This window comes from Euprymna scolopes, chromosome 32 (assembly GCF_053919585.1).
Source record: "Euprymna scolopes isolate OS-2025 chromosome 32, ASM5391958v1, whole genome shotgun sequence".
Taxonomy (NCBI): domain Eukaryota; kingdom Metazoa; phylum Mollusca; class Cephalopoda; order Sepiida; family Sepiolidae; genus Euprymna; species Euprymna scolopes.
Window position 1 is genome coordinate 95,414,925 of NC_136513.1, and position 16,546 is coordinate 95,431,470.

At 33.9% G+C, this 16,546-nt stretch overlaps 1 protein-coding gene across 4 annotated transcripts in view; it reads right to left on the minus strand.

Moving 5' to 3' along the window:
• The window catches only part of LOC145256510 (uncharacterized), a 223,732-nt gene that overhangs the window by 63,613 nt on the left and 143,573 nt on the right, over nucleotides 1-16,546 (minus strand). For all 4 annotated transcript variants that reach the window (XM_080115484.1, XM_080115482.1, XM_080115485.1 and 1 more), the window contains 4 exons: nucleotides 15,224-15,315; nucleotides 12,755-12,929; nucleotides 11,310-11,447; nucleotides 2,269-2,399 (listed from right to left, as the gene is read on the minus strand). In XM_080115484.1, coding sequence (XP_079971610.1) covers nucleotides 2,269-2,399; nucleotides 11,310-11,447; nucleotides 12,755-12,929; nucleotides 15,224-15,315 — 536 coding nt within the window. The remainder of the gene's footprint in view (nucleotides 1-2,268; nucleotides 2,400-11,309; nucleotides 11,448-12,754; nucleotides 12,930-15,223; nucleotides 15,316-16,546) is intronic.

A 16,546-nucleotide genomic window follows, 5' to 3' on the forward strand; every position in this document is an offset into this window, starting at 1 on the left:
TCTTTGAATGGTCTTGCCATCAAATTCTGTGGCTTAAAAATATATTTACGAAGGTAAAACAGAGTTGGAAATTATTTCTTTTTCATTAGAATTTTATCTTTAATATTTTTCGATTAATGGTTTATTTAGACTTACCACTACTAAATCATACAGCACATGCATTTCTTTTGATTTGTTTTTACCTCTCGCATGCATATTATAAATTTTACGTGAAATATATTCTTGAATTTTTTTGTATTCAAGTTGATTATAAAAATAGTTTTCAGAATCTTGTGTAAATAGAATGTATTAAAATTTCTTTCAAATACTAAAACCAATTCAACTTTAAAAAATATAAAAAATGACATTCTTTTCTTTATATTTAGCGTCAAAATGAGGCATAATTTGGTATGGTCTGAGGAAAGCATCCATTTAGGCATTTGTATGGAGAGTGATTATTCCTCCTGTTATGCCTCTACCAAGAATTGCTGACAAGCCCATTCTCCACTATTTTTGTACCCTTCTAGAGTGCTCCCCCCCCCCCCACCCACTGGGAAAGGGAAGTTTCTGCCACATTAAACACATTTCATGTATAATCTTATAAGTAGGAAACAGGTGAAAAAACAAATCCTTGGCCGTGAGAATCCTAACCATCATTTTAACAACTTAGGTTATCCTCCCAGGTATTTTCTCCTCATTTTGGAAGGGGGGGTGTATAATTTATTTAAAGCTAGAGTGTTTCCCATAGTTAGGAACAAAACTTACTAGTTCTTGCTGCAGATTGGAAGAGAGAGAATGAACAAGATCGTAGCTCAGAATAGATATTAGAGACATGATATTGATACAATGCGCTTCAGACTTCTGCCTACCAACAACTGCTTTTATAGGCCTACCATAGCGAAAGCATTTGATGGTTGAGAACACATTATCAGGTAGGCCATAAAGGGTGCTTGATATAGAGACAGCTAAAGGTTTAGAAAAAAAAAAGCCTCTTCAAGAAATTCACTGATCCACTGCAATATTAGCACATCAGCAGTTGATCTTGCAGGATGAAATCCATATTGCTTGTCACTACATCGATTGCTTTTGCAAAGGTGATTGACAGATTTAAACATTTCATGATGCACAGGAGATAGATTAGTCTGTACAGAGATATAGAAGACTGATCAACAGTAATTTTAAATAGTCGTCAGACAAACAAAATTCTTCAAGGAAATGGAAAGTATTTCTCATTTAAGCAATGAGCAAATAGTTTTGTAAAGATGGTAGCAAAATATGGCAGAAGATTCTTAAGCAGAATGGCTAGAATGTTGTTATCAGGATGAGTTGGGTTACTGGCATCAAGGTTCTTCATAAGTTTAGCAACATCTCCATGGAAACTTTCCACACTGATGGACAATTTTGAACTCCAATATTGCAGAAAAGACAAAATTCTTCTTGGAATCAGCACCAGAATGATAGATTTCAGATGTGCTCAGTTTGTAGAAGAACAAGAAAAAAAAAAGGTCAAAAAGGAATTGAAGGATCCAAGTTTCGATTATGAAAAGACATCAGAAAGAAAAACACATTCTCGACTATCTGACAATTGGATTTTTTTTTTTTATGGAAGTGGTTCCAGACAAAGCATGAAGCCACTTAATGTAAAGAGCTAACTAAAAAAATATATTTCAAGGTTAAAAACCAGCCAACAAGTGAGATAAATATATCCTGACAAAAAAAAAAAAAAACAACCAATAGTTCTTCCTTTGTCAAAAACATTGCTCATGGAATGTGAGGACAAAAGGACAAAAAAAAAGAAGGGAAGTGAGAGTTACAAAGCCACTGAAAATAAATCTAAAGTCCGCTTCCAAAATACCCAAGAAATAAAAACCATTACTGAAATTGCTCAGTTTTGTTTATCTTTTTATTTTGATGCATATATATCACAAAGATATTTCTGTTAAGTTAATAGATAATTACATGGAAGTCAGTACAAAAAAAAAAAAATCCTATTTCTCGAGTACTATTCTCTAAATTGCTTATTAAATATTTTTGTAGACTAAAATAATTTACTGAATTTTAGTTTTTCCTATTCTATTTAAGTAGCTATGATTTACGAATCAAAGGAGAACTATGGATTTCTCTTATTAAACTACATTTTTGATTCTTGTACCCATCTCCTACAGGTGAAAAGTGTCTACTACATTGAAAGTGGAGGAGGTGGTTTATCCCTCACCCCCACCTGGGGGTGGGTGAGAGTGGAAGATATGAAGAAGGAAAATGCTGATGAAGCCATCTCAAGTTACTTACCATTCTTCACTTGGGGGCTTTGGGTAGAAATCTCTTTCAACTTCTATTATCTCAGTATTAAACCCTTTTGAAATTAACTTGGTTTTTATACGACTGAACTGTTTCCGCCAGGCTGTTGTCCATGTCCGATACTGCCAACAAAAATATATAAAAAAAAAAAACAGTATATTTTATCGTAAAAAGCAGTCATTCTAGGCTGTAGAAGAAGAAGAACAAGACTTATGACTAAAATGCCAAAAGTTGGAGAATCGGAAAAAAGCAAAGGAGTTTTCTTTCACTCTTCTACTCATCAATGCTACACTTCTCATTTGCTGCGGATTAAGCCGAAAAAAGATTTACTTTCAAGTGATTACTGGCAATACCAATTGTTGGCATGGTATACCAGCTGATGTTAGGTGCGTGTGTGTGTGGGTGGAATTAATGGCAATACTTTCAATAATACCTACGAGAAAAGTAGGCATCTTTCAGTTATCGGTGAAAAACAGTAGAGTGCCCTTTTAAGCCTTGATAGGGCAACTAGTCTAAAAGAAGGAAAACTGAAATAACACCAGCCAGTGACAGGATGTTGATAGCATCTAACCATTTTTCAAGACACCTGAATAAATCTAAATGTATTCAAACGGTGGTTGGTCAAGTAACCAAACTTCAAGGGAACATAGTTGATCTTTCAATTTCACTAAAAATTGTACAAAACTACAATCCTTCCTTTGAAAGAAAACGAAAAGAGAAAACTGTAAAACTTTCTTCAAATCAAAATTGAAAACTAAAATGAGAAATTTTCTAAACTAACCTATAAACATTCTAAAGCATTTGCAAAGTAAAAAGTACAAAATCTTTAGCCTCTCAATCTCAGTCTGTTACAATTATAGCAATAAAAAGGTACAATTATTTCTAAAGAAACATTTTGTTTTGTGGACTTGTCAAACTATAAACATATGAAGATTTCTATTATTTCAACTATTGTTATTATCTTGCGTGTTATTCTTATGTTTTGACTAACTTGGCAATCTATACAAAATTACAAAGGGAATCCTTTATCTAATCTATAGGGGTAATGTGTTCTCATTCCATCAGCCATAACCAGATAGAAGTCTTAAACAATTTGTAATTATATTCTTAATATCACCTGTACTGAAGATTGAACCATGAACCTTCAGAAAACTTATCTAGAAGTAATAATTATTTAACACATTATCCATTATGCTGCAAGTAGTGCAAATGATACTGGGAAAAACAATTACAAATTACTTAAAATGGCATAATACTTCAAACAAAAATTATTAATACTTATCTAAAAAATTTTTTACAACAAATGCCTTAATGAATCTTGCTTTCCATTCTGCTGGAAAACTGCTTCTGTGGTACCAATTTTCAAGAATGCTTGTGAAAGAACTGACCCATTAAATTATCGCCCCATTAGCCTCCTTCCACTTTTCGCCAAAATCTTTGAGTCCATAATTAACCACGCTCTAGTCCATCACCTTACAGATGCTAAGCTGCTGACCGACCAACAATATGGATTTAGGCAAGCCCGTTCCACAGCAGATATCCTAATTGTAATTTTTGAACATATATACCATTCACTGGACAAAGTAGGGGAGGGTAGAGCGGTAGCTCTAGATATATCTAAGGCTTTTGACAGGGTATGGCATGAAGGTCTTCTAATGAAAATCAGATCATACGGTATCACTGTAGGAATATTTAACATAATTAAATCTTTCTTAGATATGAGAAAAATCCAGGTTGTTCTCGACGGTCGTACATCTAAACAATATGATATAAATGCAGGAGTGCCTCAGGGGTCTATCCTTGGACCTTTATTATTCCTAATATTCATAAATAACCTCCCTGACAAAATTGCCTCTGAGATGGGTATATATGCTGATGACACCACGCTCTATAATAGGCATGACAAGAAAACAAATGAACACATATCAAAGGAAATGGTAGAAACACTAGAGGATGACGTCCAAATCTGCAGTGGAATGGGGACAAAAATGGATGGTCACATTCAATGCTGCCAAGACTAAACTTGTTTCCTTCAATAACTACAAGAAACCTTTACCACCAATAGCAATAGCCAAAGATTCATTATCTGAAAGTACTTCCTTTAAACTCTTCGGCCTAACGTTCACAGGAAACATGAGTTGGAACAATTACATTGAGAGCATTGCTAGGACCGCTGCGAAAAAGGTAGGTTCTCTCTACTGTGCTAGAAAGCTACTAATGCCCGAAAGTATCCTGTACCTCTATAAGGCCACCATTACTCCATGTATGGAGTATTATTGTTATATTTGGGCCGGTGCATCTGCTACTAGTCTCTCGCTCCTAGACAAGGTTCAAAAGAGAGTCGCCAACCTGATAGGTTCTGAATTGTCATCTAAGCTCCAGCCTCTGTCCCATCAACAAACTGTTGCATCCCTCTGCCTGTTCTCCAAGTATTTTAACGGTGAATGCTCCAACGAACTGCAAGCACTTGTGCCCCCATGACTTAAATACCCCCGACAAACATCTAAATCCCACCCCTACACAGTAGAGATCCCCAGATGTAAGAGAGCTTTCTACTCCAATAGTTTCTTCCCCAGAACCGCTAGACTTTGGAATTCCCTTCCGGGTCTCTGCTTCCCTAACTTCCTACAAAGTATCCCAGTAGATTATGTCCCTGATAGTAGCCATCAAAGTGGCAATGTGCCTTGTTTGGGGTGAAAATATAAAAACTTGCGAAACAATATTTCCAATAAATGTGAAAGAATTGCATTTAAGAAATGCTTAAAAAAATTTGCTTAACAGGACGAAAATGTTATTCCTCAAAACAATTTGTGAGTCCACTTAGTAAAAATGGCTCTAGATAAGAAATTGGAAGTAAATTGAGAGACCGACCATATTTACTACATCTCTCACTAATTTGTTGTCCCTTAATTTAGATAATTAGCAGAAAGAAAAGTTTTGACAAGTCAAATGGCTAAATTTTCCCAACGTAAAACTAATTTAAAAATGGCATTATCTAAATATTGGGCAAAAGAAATAAAATGTCAGCGTGCAAACTTTGACAAAAGAAAATCTAAAACTTTTAGACATCTGAAAAAATATCGAACAAAGACAATAGATGTATGATCAACAATTAAAATGAAGGGAATTGCAGTTTAAGATCTGGAAATGTAACAAAAGATAATGCAGAAATCAGCACTATTGAAATTAATTAATAGATCAGAACACTAAAAATATTAAAAGACTTGCTATCACTTAATCCTTTGAGCAGAATTTTACTTTGTGGGTTTTAGCAAACTTAGATGGTTAAGTAATAGAAAAAAAATTTTGAATGGATACATGCTTTTTTTTAAAATACGATCATTCATGGGTTATAGATACCCACCCTCCACAACCATATATCATCTCCAGTCCTTGTAGAGGGGCAGCAAATAGGGATAACCAGAGCAACATCATCACTACTTAATCCAGTTATCGATACAAAACGATGGTTAATTCTAATCCAGTTTTCTTTTTCATGAAAAAGAATTTCTATGGCCTTGCATGACTTTTAAGAAATAATCCAAATCAACTTTTTCTTTATTAATTTTTAAAATTTTTTTTTTTCAAGAGAATGGCTACTTATCCAGGCCCAATAGCCACGCAAACATGAGGGTTAATGAGTGTACAGTGTTCATCGAGACAACGTAGTGATCGTTAGTGGTGGAAATTGAGCAGAATTTTATTATTTAATGGGACAGCTAAACGATTGGATTTGAAAATGATCATGTTGTAGTCAGCTGGAAAGCAGCTCCACGGAATAGATTCCACAGGTAATCCTAGGAAATTGCATTTGGATTTAGGCACAGGGAGAGAGTGGGGGAAATTGTTGATAGTGGTCATAGCTAGACGAGTGCTTTTTGAGAAAGTTTGGCAGGGGAAACCATAGATTATAGCTCAGATGAGCATTTGCCATGAAAATAATAAGAGCAGAGACAGGCTCGCAATATCTTATCTGTAGGAAAGAGGTGGCAAAAAAGAGAAGAGGGCATCGCTTACTAGGTTTCAAAGCCAGTTTTGAACTCTAACAAAGCAGAATATGACATTAGTACAAAATTTTAGGATGTATTTGACTCCTGCACAGGTAGAGGATTACGTCGGGAGTGAGATATCTTGTGACGATGGAAAATGATGCAACGATTTTTACAGAGACCATGGCAACAGATTTGATATGTTTTCCATTTCAGGTCAGGAGTAAAGGTTAGTTACAGAAATTTGTTGAAGCAAGTGCTTTTTTTTTTAGATAAGAGTCATTCATATCAGTTGAGACCATGAGGTGATCAGAGTGTTGGTGATGAAAAAACAGAAGCTTGATTTTGGATATGTTTTTACCCCATTGCACCATGTGCAAAGTTGGAGGAGAGAGACTCGGAAAGATTTTGGTTGTAGTTGGGCTTTGAAGCATATATGGCAACAAATGAACTTTAATGTAATTTGGGAGATCATTGATGAAAATAAGGAAGAGAGTTGGGCCTAGGATGAATCCTTAAGGCATGGCAGTGTTGACGCTTTAAAGTTTGGACTTCTATTCATGAATGACTATATGTATAAACCTATTGGAGCGGAAAGATTCAATGGATGAGAAAACATCTCCACATATTCCATCACTGAAAATATTGTGAAGTAGACCTTTATGCGAAACCCTATCAAATGCCTTTGATATGGTAAGAGCTTATTGCCCTAGAAAGGAAACACTTGATAAATTTATTTATCCTATGTGAAATTACAATCAGTACATCAGCAGTAAATCTCTCAGGATGGAAGCCATAGTGCTCATCACCGAGTAGGCTGTTGTTTTTTCCTTAAATCATTGACAATTTGTGTATTTAACACAGATTCAAGCAACTTTAAAAAGTTTGGTTGAAACCCGTCAGCAATTTCTGGGTTTATCAGGCAAACACATACTTCACTAGATTTGGGTTTTCTCCTATGACCCACCCAACATCAAAGTTAATCGCATATGTTTGTGTTTGTTTTGCTTTTATCCACGCATGATATCTCATTTTGTATCGTTAGACGTTTCGGGCAACTACTATGGATATGTCAAGAATAAATTCTCAGCGACTGGCAATGGCTACCAAAAGCACTTCTCTTTGGAGAGATAGCTGATGCCCCTCGCTGTGCTGGCAGGCCACGCCTCCGCTACAAGGATGTCCTGAAACGTGACCTCCAGGTCTTCGGCATCCCTCACAACACTTGGGAAACCTCTGCCGGCAACCGAGCAAAGTGGCAAGCTGCTATAAGATCTGGTGCCAAAAGATCCTGCCAGCAATACACAGACTTCCTGAACTGTAGAAGACTGAAGCGCCTTGCCAATCGTCGTCCTCGACGTTAAGGGCCTATGATGATGATCGTTAGATCAACGCGATACGGCAAATAGACAAATAAAATAATTGTAATGCTAATAAAAACCCTGGTTTGGATAACAAGGACATCATGTAAAGAGAAAAAAAGCTCTCAACAACAAAGATTTTACAGTTCATCACGATGATACGAGTGAAACCACAAAAAAATGTTAGATAAAAAAAAGTTTTCATGAAACAGTTAAATTTTAGATGACCCCCCCCCCCCTACAAACTAATGTTAAATTATCCACAAAAAGTTTAAAATCATGCATCCTTAAATTCCCATCTCAGTTATGGAATTAAAATTCCCAGCATTGTTTCCAGCTGTCTTGAATGATGCCGATTCAAAAGAAGTGCAAACACCATTTCATCAATTCAAAAGCTACGTGATCAATATAAACAAAAATCTTCTAAATGGGTTTGTATAAATTTCATATTTTATTTACTATGAATAAAAATTTAAATACTACAGAATGACTGCTTATCAAGGCCCAGATGCTACTCAAGGATAAGCGGCCGATTCAATAAGAACTTCAAAACAATCATGTGACAGCCAGCCAGAGAGCAACTTTGTGACTGTGTTCCAACAAGATCTAACAAGAATCATTAAGATGAGAGCATGTGATATTTCTTCAATGTTATAGTAGCCAATATAAAAAGGGATTTGTGTATAGGTTTTGTTAAAAAATATACAGATGTTATATGAGCAATGGTATTTTTTAATTGGAACCATATAATTAGAAATTGAAATAAATTTATATTCAAAATCATTTCAGCATTTCAAAAAAGATTGCTGTTCAATAAACATAGAATGAAAACTAGTATTGATAGAATTTCCTTCTTGCATATATTTTTTTTTTTTTTTTTTTAAACTCAACCTAGAAATGAACAACTAGAAATTTACAACTTTGATAAAAATCAAGGTATCCAAGAAAAATCTGTTAATTTGAAACTTAATTCCTGATACAAGTCTTGTGTTTCTTCTTCATATTATATATTTATTGAAACAATACTAAACGTCATCCATTTCTTGTAGTTAATTAAAATAAGTTAATAAATTAGCAACCAGAATCTCTCCTCCCCCAATAAGTTCAGATACAGAGACGGTACATTTCTTGTTGAATCATGTTACACAACAGTTCTTTTCAGCATCAAAGTTATGTGACATTGGCGAGGCTTGTTAATAGTTACATGTGTACTCATTTGGGAAACTTTAAATACTCAACTCCATAAAGACTTTACCAGCCAGATGCATAGAAAAGTATCAGCTGACGACATACTAGTCCAGTCAAAGAGATGGTTCAGGCAGTTCTTTCAGTTTACCGCTATAAAAAAGGCAAAATTTTTAACTGGTCCTATGAGCTTATAAAAGGGGTATAAAATTAAAAAAGGAGGTTTTTATTGAAATTGATAGCATGTGTAGGTTAATCGGATACAGCACATCAGTTTTTTTTTTTTTGTTTTATGTAAATTGATAAAAAATGGTTTTCTCTCCTTGTAAATAAATCCACAATGAACAAGTAAACACAAATCCTTGCTCAACTGGAAACAAGATCATACCAGCCCCGGTCCACACCTCTCTTTAGACAATATTAAGAATGAACAAAACAAAAAAATAATAAAAATAAACAAAGGGTGGAGGGATGAATAATCATTTCCCAACTGTAAGAAAATTATTAAGAGTGGAAAAGAAAAATATTTGACAAATGCACTCCCCTTCTCTACAAAAGAGGGGGGGGGGGTAAAGATCATGGATTTGAGGATGGAAGAGAATAATAGTTGAAACTGCCCTTAGAATGAGACACAAATTGAATGGCCGAATGATTGATGGCTGTAAAGTTAAAAGTATGACCTCAATGGAAGAGAAGATTAAGTATCATCTCCTCTGCAAAGATGAGTGATTTCTTTCACCAACCAGACTTTACAACAGGAGGACGTATAAAGTAGATGCTTGCTTCAAACCCTCATTGGATGGAGCAGAGCAAGTGATAGCCAATGATTCTCTGTTAGTCAAGTGTGTAATTTGATTGAGAGCAGAAACGACAAGTGTGTATAACAGTATTATTATGATATAAGTAGAATGATTTGAAACAAACTAGATTTACATTTAATATCGCAAGATGTACAGATTAAGACAAAGAAAAAGCACAAAAAGCTAACATTTTTAATTTTATCTTCCAGTAAAGATTAGTGTAGTATTTCTGAGGAAATCTAAAGCAAACAGTATTAAATGGGAAAAAGAAAAAATGCACAGATCTGCTAATAGTTGTGTCAAAGTATGGCATAGGGTTGAGGAGGGGGGGGGGGAGCAGAAGGTTTAGAGGTCATTTTTTCTAAATGTTACTTATCTGTAATTAGTTTTTAATTTAATTTTAAAACTTTTTATATCGGTCATGCTATATGCTTATTATGTTTTATTGCTTTTTCAGACTTTGATTATATGGAAAGTTTACTTTAATAGTATATTTTTCTAAAAAATGTGACAGCACACAAATCTTCATTTGCAAAAATGTAGAAAAACGTCGTGAAAGAAATGACAATCTATGCGTACCATTTTTTTATGATTTATAAACAGAATCCTAAGAGAAGCATTTTATTGTGGGGGAGAGGGGTATAAATGATACATTTCACTTCTGAGGCATTTCCAAATGAAGATGAGAATAAAAAGATTTTCATAGGTAATAATAAAAAAACATCACGACAAAAAGGTATGAATCAAAACGAGGCATTGAACGAACATAAGCGTACCAGACAGAGCATCAATTTATCTTTTGAGGTAGGTTTCAAAAACATGGACAAACATGCAACTTGCTGACAGATTGGTTCTTTAAATTATAACATACGACCATCATTGACACATCAAGAATTACAAATCCAAATTTTTAAAACGGGGAAAGACAAAAAGGAAAGCTTACTTTTCTAACTGGCATTACAGAAACAATGTTACTTTTATTTCATTCAAAAATTACAAGTAGCTTGCATTGTAAAGGGAAAAAAAGACCTTTTGAAGTAGAAATGTCAAGAAATGTTTGTTCTGTTCTCTATGAAATGAAAAAAATTTCAAAATAAAAAGTAAAACTAGATCTACGTCATGTATCATTTCCTAATGTGTTTTTCATGTTTAAACTGTCATATTTTCTAGACTAATTCCACTGGCTTTTGTCAGTAATGAGCACTGTAATTTTTTGTATCTCTTGTTCTGCTTTTCACGTTGCAAGATTAAAAATGGTCAACCGTAGTCCCTTTTCATTAGCGATTAGATCAAAGTGTAGGAGAGAGTGCAACTCCTTCTGTAAGATTACTCCACTTACCCTTGATCCTAATGCTGAATATTTAGAAAGGGGCATCAAGTAACATTTTATAAAGTCGACTTGACTAATTGAACTCCAGTCTCATGGCTCATTAGCAAAAACCATGAGGACAAATGCATTAATAATTGAGTAACAGTTAATATTTCAGAAATCTCTTCTTAATCTCCGATTACAACAAAAGCATCTTAACACTGCTGAAGGTGAATATGAAATTAATCTCCTTAAAATAGCACAAGCAGTTTTTGATAATTATTAAAATCTTTTGAAAGCAACAAGATTGAACAATCATTTCTAAATTGTATACACACAAAAAAGAGAGTAAAAACTTGGAGATAAAAAAAAAAAAAAAAATGCTTACAGTTGGCACAGCTCGATGGTAAATTTTGTCCTCTTCACTGATCATCTCGTACTTTTGAAGACGGCCAGTTTCAATTTTCCAAACTGGATATTTCTCACAGTTAGTTAGATCCTTTTTTTCAATAATAAATTCGCCTTCCTAAAAGTATTCATAAAAAAAAAAAAAAAATGAAAAAAGAAAAAAAATTTTCTATAAAAATTAATCTCAAACTTAGAAAAGATTAAATATAAAAGATAATAAAATAAAAAATGTCTGAGATATTTTAAAAGTATTTGTAAATATGGAAAATTTAAAGGGGGGGGGGGCAAAAATCAATAAATTCTAGTCATAAGAACCCAAGATTTAGTAGCATTTAGTGTTTATATTCATTCATCTTCATAAGCCAATAGAAAAGTAGGACAAAACTGCACGGTGTATGCTAAATTCATTTTAAGCAACAAATACGTGTTCTTCCTCCCTTTTCGGTATGTTGCTAATAATATGTGTTCTGAAATATAAGTTGAAGATCGTCTATGATCCGAATTCCACATAATGTTAAGACACCCCCACCCCAGTGAATTGAAAATTGTTTTGGGTTCATTTCTCATCTGATTTTATTAGTTTTTCATATATCAGTCTGATGTTTTCTCTTACAGAGAGAGAGGATTAGATGACACAGCTTTATGGAAAATCTTAGCGTCCTCCCTCTTTTATTTTGATAAACTTAAGGTTTCCTCTAAAATGTATTCTACTAATCTGATGTACCACACACACACACACACACACACACACACACACACACACACACACAGATCTGAGTAATTTGAGATTAACATAGTCCTTATGGAGTCTTAAAAGTTGAAGCCGAAAAGAGAGTTCAATATAAAATGAGAAGAAGAGAATAATCCATATTGAAAATGTTAATTTTTTAACCAATACACAGTGGCCTTTTCAAAATGTAAACTTATAATTAAAATTCAGTTTAGCAGCAAGTTGCAGGAGCATGTACCAGAAAGAACAGGTGGAAATACACCATCCATTATGACTATTAAATTCCTACAACGACACACTTAGAAAACAGCTGTTAAGTAGTATGGGGCAAGAAAGAGAAAGTAGCAACCTCAGTTGAAGTGTCCCTAACAATGCCTGCCTTAACAGAGTTGAGAGGGAGAATATGACAAAATACTGAGGTTTTATGCACGATATAAAAAGAAACTGGAATCTCCATCATTCCAATAATTATAGAAGCAACCGACTCAAAAACTATTGAATTTACCCGGTAAACCAAATGCAAGAAATATAAACAATTGCACTCAAGGAAAATGTTAGAATCTTATGGGGATCTCTTTGTTGGGATGCCCATCTCTATGAAAAACAAAATTAGAAATTTAAAACAAAAATTAGTTAGATCCATTTTTCACTTTCATGCATGAATGAAATAAAGGTTTGCTTAAAAAAAAACTTACTTGAAAGTGATTAGCAGGATCTTCATCTCCTAGTGATCCTCCTCCCCCTCCCAGCTCCTCCTCCTCCAGGTCTGCCGCATCTGGATCTCCAAGCCCTTTTTCTTCTAGTCTCCCATCTTCAACTGGCAAGTGCTCTAACATTTCAAAGCTATTTTTACGTCCTCGACCTCGGGGTCTGAAAAGAAAGCAAAAATAAAAACAATCATATGAAAATCAAGGCATGGACACGTTTGCCAACTTAATTTAGGAATTTGCTATTGTAACTTAAAAATAATCAAATATTTAATCAAATTAATAAACGACAGATCATGGATTATGCAAAAGTTTTCTCAAAATGGGTAGATAACTCCCACAATATTCATGAGAAAAATTCAACAGACAATTTTACACTCCAAACGATATGAGATTAACCTTTGCAAAAGAAATGTGAATCTTTGAAAACCAATATTTCAATTGGTTTTGTATAAAAAATAAATTTTCCAGCTAACATGAAAAGTCTCATCAAAGTATCTAATAGGCTCGTAATCTTTTTTAATAGATTTCTGAATCTTCTCTCCCATCTTTCAAGCAAGTGAGAACTATGGTCAGTAGAAGATACACGTGACTCAAGTCAATTGTAAAAGTTCCAACTCCATTGGCAACCTAAGAAAATTCTTTTCGCTAATGATATCTGTATAAAATATACATTTATAAAGTTTAAGAAAAAGATATATAAGCATCTTATTGTTCAATACCAAAAAGGTTTTTGTATTATTTAATTGGAATTCATTATTGAGATGAGTTTTATTAATTTTGTTTATTGCGGACTATTATCCTAATCTTTCTTAGTTGTTGTTGAAACAACTAAGAAAAGATGAGGTTAATAGTCCGCAATAAATAAATTAATAAATAATACTCATCTCAATAATGAATTCCAATTAAATAATATATATACCATTCGGTATGGACCCGACTATGGAAGATCAGATAATAAACACGAATTTATGAGACCAAAAAATTCAACCGTGATCGCCCTTCAGGGCCCGTGGCACAGTAGATAGAGACGTTGAATCTCTATGGTTCCAGATGAGAATTGTCTGAAGACAGCGGTGTCAATCCTACTCAAAGCCAGTCAGAGGCTTACTTGATCAAAAACGGGGCAAGATGACAACTATGGAAGGCAGTAATTGCATTGGATGCAATTAGGAGATTCAGAGTTCCTATCCTGCCGCGGTTACCACCTGACAAAGACCAGAGGAATAGTTGGCTGAAACATTGTGAAACAACCAAGAACAGATGAGGATAATAGTCCGCAATAAATAAAATTAACAAAAAAGTTTGGTTAGTTTTTCTATTGTTTTAAACTTTTTATAATTATTTGTTGCTATCTTAGATTGTATTATAGCTGAAGATTATTGCGTGTTTCTGGAGGAATTGTCGATTGTTTTACTTGTTAGCATTGTAACAATTGTCAAATAAGTGTCAGGTTTTATTACAATGTTGAGATTTCCCTTTAGCTCTTACCTGTTGGATTTTAATTATAAGCTGCATAATTGTTTTTATGTTTTTTTGTAGATCAGTTTTTTGCAAACAAATGTAAAAGTGTTCAGAATCGTATAAATTCTGCAGGAGCAAGTTTGATGACATATTCAAAGCAATATCTTCTATAGAAGAGAACATAATCAACTGATGCAGTTGTGGCAAGCAATAAATGTAAAAATTAACTAAAATCTGCTGATCAATTATTTGATATTCTCACTTAACATTACTTTCAAAATATAAAAACTATTGTTTTATTATAGCACTTTCTCCATCTAAAAAAAAAAAAATTCAAAGACCGCAAACCTCCACCTGACAACATAAGGATGAGCTAAAGTCTTATGTGGACACAACTTGTTCATATTTTATCAAGTTTCCCAAAGTTACGTTTTGAATTTTTGCATGGTTGTTATCCAGAGCATCAGGTACATTTAATTTGGAAAATTGGAATTCAGTGAAATTTTTTAACATGACCAAATTTTGCAGCATCAACGCCATACAAGATGCGGAAGTTCATTGGCTACAATATGGGTCAAGTAGAGAGTCTCTACAATGATTAAATTCAATAGTAGGACTTACCATTTTCATATAACGATGACGTAGGAATCCTTAAATGAATTAGTTCTAAGAACACAATATTTTAACCAAGTTTGGTGACAACTGGTCAAGCAATGTGGATGCAAACAAACAGTGAAAAACAAACTATAAAAAAAACACTATCTTGGCGGAGGTAATAAAGAAAAAAGGAAGTGAGGATATTGACCAGAATGTGAAATTTTTTAAGCATTCAGTATGGAGAAAGGAAATTTCCAAATGATGCTTGTATTTCTTTGTTTTCAGCATTTTTTTTTCACTAAACATTGTAATGATTATCTGAATTTACTTGAAAACCAACAAAAAACATTTACACTCAAATTGAAAGTTCTATACATTTATGAAACCAGTCCTTACCGGCTAACCCTTCCCCTGGCTCTTCCTCGGCTGCGGACCCGGCGTTTCACATCTGGAAATTCAGCTTCATTAAATGCACCTTGTCGTTTATCCTACAATAAATTTTTTTTTAAATTAAAGATTCAACGACAATTTTTATTACATAAGTTTAACAATGTTTTCATTATATCGCAATAATACCAGACAATAATTAACATTTGTACTTTTGTCAGAAATTGTTGGCCCAGAATATAACCTCAGTATTTTGAATGTCCATGTTGAATAGGACAATTGGAAGATGAACAGATGGGTCTTGTTATAATAAACAGGAGAAAAAAAAATCAGAAAGACTGAGTTTTACAATATATGTATGCAAGCTCAACCAGGTACAATCATTGGCTGTTGCTGCTGCTCGTCTCTCTGTTCAGGCAATCTATGCTTGTCATTTTGATTTCTACCATCATTTAGGCAATCTATGCTTGTCATTTTGATTTCTACCATCATTTAGGCAATCTATGCTTGTCATTTTGATTTCTACCATCATTTAGGCAATCTATGCTTGTCATTTTGATTTCTACCATCATTTAGGCAATCTATGCTTGTCATTTTGATTTCTACCATCATTTAGGCAATCTATGCTTATCATTTCGATTTCTACCATCATTTAGGCAATCTATGCTTGTCATTTCGATTTCTACCATCATTTAGGCAATCTATGCTTGTCATTTCGGTTTCTACCATCATTTAGGCAATCTGTGCTTGTCATTTCGGTTTCTACCATCATTTAGGCAATCTGTGCTTGTCATTTTGATTTCTACCATCATTTAGGCAATCTGTGCTTGTCATTTTGATTTCTACCATCATTTAGGCAATCTGTGCTTGTCATTTTGATTTCTACCATCATTTAGGCAATCTGTGCTTGTCATTTTGATTTCTACCATCATTTAGGCAATCTATGCTTGTCATTTTGATTTCTACCATCATTTAGGCAATCTATGCTTGTCATTTTGATTTCTACCATCATTTAGGCAATCTATGCTTGTCATTTTGATTTCTACCATCATTTAGGCAATCTGTGCTTGTCATTTTGATTTCTACCATCATTTAGGCAATCTGTGCTTGTCATTTTGATTTCTACCATCATTTAGGCAATCTATGCTTGTCATTTTGATTTCTACCATCATTTACGCAATCTATGCTTGTCATTTTGATTTCTACCATCATTTAGGCAATCTATGCTTGTCATTTTGATTTCTACCATCATTTAGGCAATCTATGCTTGTCATTTTGATTTCTACCATCATTTAGGCAATCTGTGCCAGTCAGGCCAGAGTATCTGAAACA